We start from the raw sequence: 8,276 nt of genomic DNA on the forward strand, positions 1-8,276 counted from the left end.
ATAATTCTTTCCATCTAACCTCACACTAATGGATTGAAGGGAATCATCTCTATTTCTTGCCATTTCAGAAACAAAGAACAAATTTCCAAATGCTATCTTAGACAAAAGTTCCCAAATTCTGCATTCTGACGAAACCCTAAAATTTCAGAATAAACACGAAAATCACATACCGAGTTACTGCAAAGATGCTTCGACCCAGTTTGCTGCAATACGAAGAAGACCCAAGCCAAAAAAAATAATTCAAAAGCTATGGTTATGCTTAAGAAATTCAATTCCATAAACCCCTCTCTGATACCATGATAATTATGCAAAGACACAATCCATAAAACCCAAATGAGAGATAGCAAAAAGATGAAGAGAGAAAAGGGAGGCTAGAGTGTATTGCAAAAAAGAGAGAAAAGTATTCTAGGTTACAAAACTAATAAGCCAAGCCTTTTATTTAAGGCAAAAGATATAAAATAACAATAATTAAGAAAAGACTAAAATGCCCTCAAATAATAACTCTTAACACATAAAACCAAATAAGTTATAAACTTTCTACCATTTGCTGTTAAAATAATCCAAATTAATGAGATTCATGTTCATCTCTTGTTGTCTTGACTATAAATACACATGTTATGTCAAATGTTAATTAGAATAAGTATTGATACTTTGATATGATTAGCTCAAGAGTCAAGAGGGAACAAGTCATTTTGTGCTTATGTGCTCATATAAAGGGGATTCTGTTTCATGTCCAATTAGTACTGGTGGCTGATTGGATCTAGTTCAGTGAGAACCAAATGAACGAATATAGTCAGGCAGAAACATAAACAAGACTTGAAAGTATCAATGCATCAAAACAATACAGAGCCAAATTATATTGACCATTCGCTATAGCTACAAATCTCAATTAATGTCCCTTGATCAATTGTGAGGAACACATTAGAACTTCAATGATAGAGATATATAGCAAATAAACAAAGAGGCATCTGCACCACTCTTCAACTTCATCCAGAACAGAAACTGAAACGAGACAGTGATAAGAGGACCTAAACCATTGAAAACATGTGTCCATTTGACAAGTTCCAAACAACAAAGCAACCGAAGATGCGAGTTACTTTCACAATAAAATCTGAAATATTCCAAAGTTGGCAGACAGAAACATAGATTTCACACACATACTGTAGAGTCCAAGAACTTTACTTAGCTAATTGTTTAGTAGTATTATAGTGTGTTTAGTGTTATCTTTGTGACTGTGGATTTTTGGTTCAGACCGGGAATTATTTGGATACTCATAGTAGTACTTATAGATTTTCTAAGTTTAACCTATAGTTTAAGAATATTAATTTTAACCTAAGGTTGATTAATATGACTGATATTAAGGATTATATTTATTATACTATAAGGTTTAGATATCAACCAATAGGATTTTAAGCACATGTTATGAATGGTGATTAAGGATTAAGTATTTTTTAGGATTAAATTTAATAAGGAGTAAAGTTTGAATGTTATAGGGTCAGTCAGCAGCTTTGAATACGTTGAGGGCTTAGTCAAGGCTGTTTACTCCATTCAAACTTAGCTAAAAATGTGTAATTTCATGTTTAAATATTCAGCGTGTGCCGATATATCGCAGCACGTAGATACGGAAAACACGAATCGATGCACGGTCGCCTCGGGAACAGTGGTCCAGGCGATATATCGCCTACAGGGGGCGATATATCGCCTCCACCAGCATGTTTTCAAACACTTTTGTTTTTTTTTTTATGGTTTTACATGTATTTTCCGCATTTTCTATGTAACTCTGTTCATTTTAAGTTATTTTTGTTTTAAAGACAATGGGTACCCATATCCTATATATTTTATGAAAGTAACATTTGTTTCTACAAGTTTCAAATAAATTATGGTATTTTCGCAAATGTAAGTTCTATTAAGGTTTTGTATGTATAGTTTCATTAATGGTCCAAAAGTCTAGATTAGTGGGTCATTACACATACACTAGTGAAGGTGATTCCTTCAACAAGGCAGATTATTTTGCTTAGCATACCAAGCTATAGTACAATGAAAAATTGAATAAAATCCTAGGATAGGACAGATTAAGTTCGTATTTAAGCTTTGTTTCCTTAGGATTTTGTATCATAAAGCATTCATAATGGGCTTTCATTTATGTTTTCATCTAGCATATTATTTATAAAAATTATTATAATAACTCATCGTATAGCATTTCAATTTTGTATCATTGTTGTGTTGTGTTGTACCATTTCTTACATGTTTATAAGACGAGTAATGATATGTGCACTCAAAATATGCACCTAAACATTACACACAGTGACGTGGCAGACTAACTTTGCCAATCACATTTATTAAAACCGGAAACCACTGTTTTAAAAAGCATTGCCACGTCACTGTGTGTAATGTTTGGGTGCATATTTTGTGTAATCCAGACATTGCATATGTTGTTCATATTGTTAACCAGTTTGTGTCTTCTCGTACTATTGTTCATTGGGCAGTTGTTCTTCGTATTTTGAGGTATCTTCTAGGTACTATCTTCCAAAAACTGGTATTTCCATCAACTTTTTCCTTGGAGCTATGGACATATTCTGATGTTGATCATGGTCTTGATCCCACAGATCGTAAGTCAGTTACTGGTTTCTGTATCTTTTTGGGTGATTCTCTTATTTCTTGGAAGAGTAAGAAACAAACTGTGGTCTCTCATTCTTCTACTGAAGCAGAATATCGTGCTATGTCATCAACAACGAAAGAGATTGTTTGGTTACGTTGGTTACTTGCAGATATGGGTGTTGTTCTTTCTCATCCCACTCTTGTGTATTGTGACAACCAAAGTGCTATCCAGATTGCTCATAACTCAGTCTTTCATGAGCCCCCAAACACATTGAGATCAATTGTCATTTTACTCATCACCACCTAAAGCATGGCAGTATTGCTTTGCCTTTTGTTCCTTCCAATTTACAGATTGCAGACTTCTTCACCAAGTCGCATCCTATTTCACAATTTCACTTTCTAGTTGGCAAACTCTCAATACTTCTTGCTACAACATCGTGAGTTTGGGGGTGTTAAAGTAATTATTAATAGCTTATAAGACTAGCTTAGTCTTTCTCTTTGTAAGGATTATATTAATCTTTTTTCATGTTATGACTTTAGTATAAATAACATATTTTTCTATTAATTTGTAATAAAAAACAGTCACTTTTCTTCTATTCATCTCTTTGTCTTCTCAATATTTCACAAAAGATATATGTTGTTATAAGAAATACAGTCGGAGTTTGATTTTCCTTGAAAAGTTTAACTTTGTTTTTGGTTTACTAAAAGAGAATGTTACTAACTTCAGAACAAATAGAAGGAAAATGGGTGCAATGAAAGAATGTCACTGTTTTACTTAGTCATGTTTGACAAAATCATCATTATTGTGCATGCAAAACAAAAAAGTCAGATATCAATAAATGAGAATAATACTGCAAAAATATGGACTCATTACTTGATATGAAACAAGAAAATGAGTCAAGCATCTTGATTTTGCAGAAGCAAAGTTTGCATACATAATTCATCACTTTTGGAGAGTTTTAACAGAAGGCCAACATTACATTCAATTAAAATTGTTCATCAACTATTCTATATCTGGTTCGATACAAAATATAACCAAAAATTTCATCATGGTATTTTTAAGTAAATATGAGAAGCAGTCTTTCTATTGGGAAAAACAAAGGGAGAGTCTGAGCGAGCTTTAATATCAAGTGAATTGAATCAAACAGCTCGACCCTTGGGCAGAGATATGAGGTCATAGTGGAACCAAGCATCAGCTTTACAGATATACTACATACACTTGCACATACCCAATTTATGTTGACCATGGAAACTTTGATCACATGAAAATTTAAATGATATGGGCAGTTCATGGTTCAGTATAGGCATTTTAGGCCCAGTGACTCTTTGAGAATTCATGGCCTTTTAGCTCAAGAGGGGAATTTTGTTTTGTGTTGAAAAGTTCATATATAAGGGGATTCTCTTTCATTTTCATTTAATGATGACATGAGATCAAATTTTGAGGGTGTTTTCATCCACAAAAAGAAAATAAACTGAGGCATTAATTCACACCACTCTTCAAGTTCATTAAAAACAGAAGCAGCTGCCCATTTGATGACATTGAGGGCAGCAAAGCGACTGAAGATTCGAGCAATCTTCCACAATGCAAGATGAAATATTCCAAAGCAGGACGGGGGAAGTAGATAGTTTAGAGTCACTTTCAAAGAAGAAGTAGCAGACTCCAAGTACACTTGAGCATCTCATTAGTTTTGCCATTTTGATTAATCTCCTAATCATTTCGTGGAATTGTGTCATTGGAGCACTATTTTCAGTTCAACACTCTTGAATCTGATGCCATAACATCTTAAAATTATCCATATAAAACACAAGTGTGGCTTTCTTACCAACACAACCTGATAATGAACAACCATGGTGAGCCAAACTTGAAACGTTTGTATATAAATTTCACCACTTATGGTTGAATTTTTAACACACGATAAACATGACAGTATGGAATGGATAAAAAGAGTAAACATTTATCCTAGAATCTAGTCATGCCTTTGGTTCAATACAAAAATATATATCAAAAAGATTATATGTTGAAGTATGAACTCAAGTTTCCGTATTATCATGCATACCATCATAAGCAGCCATCAAAATCTCCAAATGACATAAAGCTCCAACATTTATTTTTTTAAAAGAAAAAAAGAAAAACTCAAAATGAACTTACAAGGATACTCCACCAAATCATCAACTTTACAACCATTCGATATACAGTAGTCCCATTGATCATCTGGTTAGTAATTTTTTCATTAATACAGAACAAATAAATATTTCTGTTTTTAGGATAGTTTGGAAAATTAAAACTGAAAACACACATTGTAATATTGTCTATATAATTTTTAAAATTAAAATTACATGAATAAGTAGAACTAAATTTGGTTTTTTGAATTCATTGTTGCGTTAAAATAAATGTGTAAAAAGAAGAGAACGTACCTTAATACATATAGATCATTGCATGATTTAATTGACAAATTTATAATCCAATTTCACTTGTGTGATGTGTTGAATCTTAGGCCAATCTTCTCCTCCTTTTTCACATCGTTGATTTAGCAAAGGACATCTCTCGATTGATAAATGAGTCAGAGAAGTGGGCAGCCCTTCTTCTGGCAAGAACCGGAGGCTTTTACAGCTTGTAATTTCCAAAGACGTAAGGGAGGTTAGTTGTTGAAAAGCCTTTCCATTTAGGGTCTCAAGTTTGCTAGAATTTTCGATCAAAATTCTCTTAAGAGTGATCGGAAGGAGCCCTTCGTCGGGAAACGAATCATCATCCCATCCTCTGATATGTATGCATTCCAAACATGAGAGTTTCTATAGATCCCATTTAATACGATTCTCAAAAAGCACTTTTGTGTTCGATAGAGAAAGTGCCTTTACTTTGTTGTGTGATCCCCAATTTAAAAGTGACTCCAACACAGGACAGTCTGATATGGATACGTCATCAAGAAAGGGTGGGGCTGTGACAGTCTGTTGAGTTATCGGAAGCAAATACTCCATTTCTTCACAATCACCGATACTGAGACTTTCCAATGATGGAAGATAACCGGGTAAGCCAACATTAAGCTTGGGACAATTATGCAGCCAAACATCTTTTAGAAGAGGGAACACTTGACCTTCTTGAAGAATAGCTTCGGTACCAAATGACCATTCTTTCCACATCAACATATTCAAAATATGTAATATTTCTAAACAAGTGAATAAAGGACCATGGCTATCGATCCCATCACCTATTGAATACACACTATCACATCCATCAATTCTGAGATCTTTGAGAGAAGCTAGTTGTCCAAGTGGTGGTAAATAACAACAGCTTTTACAATTGAGCAAACTAATCGATACTAAATTAGAAAATGCATAATCTCCAATCCAGTTTGAGAATGTTGTACCTCTATAACTGTCAATCTTCAAAAACTTTAACTTTGTATGTGGTCGAAGTGCGTCAAGTACATCTAATTCTTTTTGCGAACTATCAGCGTCAACAACATCATTGTTCCAGCTCAAAGTTAGTTCTGTAAGGTCCTTCTTATCCTTTAAATTAGCCTTTGAAGCCTCCATTGCATCATTAATATTTTCCAAACCCGAAATGCAAAGCTTTCCGCGAAGATATTCAAGCTCTGCTAACTCTGTAATTTTGAACACATCATCCTTATGTTTGTCACTCAATACTACATTTGGAAAGAATTGCAAGTATTTCATCTGGCTGATTCCTTGCGGCATCTTTTCCAAAGGCACACAATTAATATCTAAGTTGATCAGTCTTCCTGTATTCCTTGGTAATTGAGAAAGCTTTACACACCACGACAATAATAAAGTTTGTAAATGGTACAAACTACAAACTGACTCGTGTAACTCTTCAATTTCAGTACCAGACAAGTCCAAATACCTTAAATGTATTAGACTACCAATTGAATCCGGTAACTCCTTGATAGAAGATTGACTTAAAGAAAGCACTCTTAAACAGCTTCCCTTTGCAAGCAATATATTGTACGATACTAAAAAGTTTGGAAAGGTACACAAAGAATTAGCCTTACTCAAACCCTTGAGTTTGTCGAGGCCGTAATTAGAGCTTCTCTTATATGACAGATGATGAATCTTTGTTGGAAGGCTATGCACATCACTACTCAAATCCAACCTAAAGCAAAAATCATGTGATACAAGCATGGCTAAATCATGTACGAGGTCAAGCATTTGGAGAAAGGATGCATTCTTCCTCGAACATTGAAAGAATGACCTTGATAAGAGATCTTCAAGGTATTCCTTTCCAAATTCCTCCATCTTTTTTCTTTTTGAATCCATTGGCAAAAACCCTTCAGCCATCCATAACAAAATAAAATCTTCTCTTTCAAAATCATAGTCTTTGGGAAATATAGAACAATAAGCAAAACATTGCTTGAGATGTGTAGGAAAGTGACGATAGCTCAACCATAAAGCTGGAAGAATGGAGCTCTCTTTCTTGTACAATTCCTACCATGTGTCACTGCCAAGTATATCTTCCCATTTTTTAGGATTTTGTTCACAGCGCAGTAATCCACCAAGAGACTTTATTGCTAAAGGAAGGCCTTTGCACTTCTCCACTATTTTTCTACCAAGTGCTTGCAGATCTTTGTTGCTATTCTCGTCAAAATTACTTCCAAAAGCATGTTTGACAAATAATCGCCAACAATCTTCATTCAACAAAGTTTGTAGATGATGAATCTGCCCAGTGGCCATAGTAGTGGCGACAATTATGCTTCGAGTAGTCACAAGAATTTTACTTCCATTTGCTCCAGACTCAAAAGAACTCTTCAGTGTGTCCCACAAAGAATAAGACTCGTTCCAAACATCATCATGAACAAAGAGAAATTTCTTCCCCCTCAATGCTTCCTTCAATTTCCTTCGAAGTTCGTTGAAGTTTTCAGTACCACATTTGTTGGTGGTGACCCCCTCAAAGATCTCTTTTGTTATCTTGAAAATATCAAACTCATCTAACACAGTAATCCATACTTTTAGCTCAAAATACTTTTGTACTCTATCATCGTCATAAACAACTCGAGCAAGAGTGGTTTTGCCAAGACCACCCATCCCAACAATCGGGATAACAGAAATGTTCCTACCACTATCAACATCATCTTTCAGCAACTGATCAACAATGATTTTTTTCTCAGTATCCCTCCCATAAACATCAGCATGTTCTACCAAAGGAGTTGGTGGCCTTGGCGAAGGTTTGTTCTGAGCACCTTCTCTCAGGCCAAGAGCATCTTTTTGATCAGCAAGGATCTTTAGCTTACGAAGGATCTCCATGGAATCAAGCCTAACAGTTTTTTCAAATGTGGATAGAAAGCGTGGCATAAATTTCATGAGTACCTTTACATTATATGTTATACTTTTTACATTATTATTTTATTATTATCTTATACTATCAACAATAAAATATAAAAAAATAATTAATTTTTGTTTATTTTCAATAAATATCAAATTAGCATTAATGTAATATTAAATTTTACAACTATTTTTATAATTGTGCATTGGAGCACAATATTAAAAATTGTACTAAATATATAATATATTGACTTTTTTTGCCAAATATAGCATACTATTTACATCTCTCAATGGAGATGTCTTATAATTCGGTGTTGATGTAACAGTGTTCAATTAAAGGGAATTTTTTTCCATGTTCAATTACTGGTGACTAAATGGATTAAGTGCAGTTTGAACCAAAT

General features: G+C 34.1%; 2 protein-coding genes across 4 annotated transcripts; both read right to left on the bottom strand.

The window, feature by feature from the left end:
* Positions 1–4,045: 4,045 nt before the first annotated feature.
* LOC133829871 (putative disease resistance RPP13-like protein 1) lies at positions 4,046–6,320 on the bottom strand. Of its 3 annotated transcripts, none has more exons than XM_062259696.1 (3): positions 5,964–6,320; positions 5,014–5,804; positions 4,046–4,810 (listed from the first exon to the last, which is right to left on the bottom strand). In XM_062259696.1, exons 1-2 carry the CDS (start codon positions 6,292–6,294, stop codon positions 5,389–5,391), a joined length of 747 nt encoding a protein of 248 aa, XP_062115680.1. In that variant the 5' UTR covers positions 6,295–6,320; the 3' UTR covers positions 4,046–4,810; positions 5,014–5,388. The 3 variants fall into 3 exon arrangements, with proteins under 3 accessions (XP_062115680.1, XP_062115679.1, XP_062115677.1); XM_062259695.1 differs by having other exon boundaries at positions 4,046–4,430; positions 4,748–4,810; positions 5,014–6,320; XM_062259693.1 differs by having other exon boundaries at positions 5,014–6,320.
* Positions 6,321–6,588: 268 nt separating this feature from the next.
* Positions 6,589–7,860, bottom strand: LOC133829872 (putative disease resistance RPP13-like protein 1). Its single transcript, XM_062259697.1, has one exon. It carries the CDS (start codon positions 7,855–7,857, stop codon positions 7,042–7,044), a length of 816 nt encoding a protein of 271 aa, XP_062115681.1. The 5' UTR covers positions 7,858–7,860; the 3' UTR covers positions 6,589–7,041.
* Between the last annotated feature and the right edge of the window lie 416 nt (positions 7,861–8,276).

Source organism: Humulus lupulus, chromosome 4 (genome assembly GCF_963169125.1).
Source record: "Humulus lupulus chromosome 4, drHumLupu1.1, whole genome shotgun sequence".
Lineage (NCBI taxonomy): Eukaryota > Viridiplantae > Streptophyta > Magnoliopsida > Rosales > Cannabaceae > Humulus > Humulus lupulus.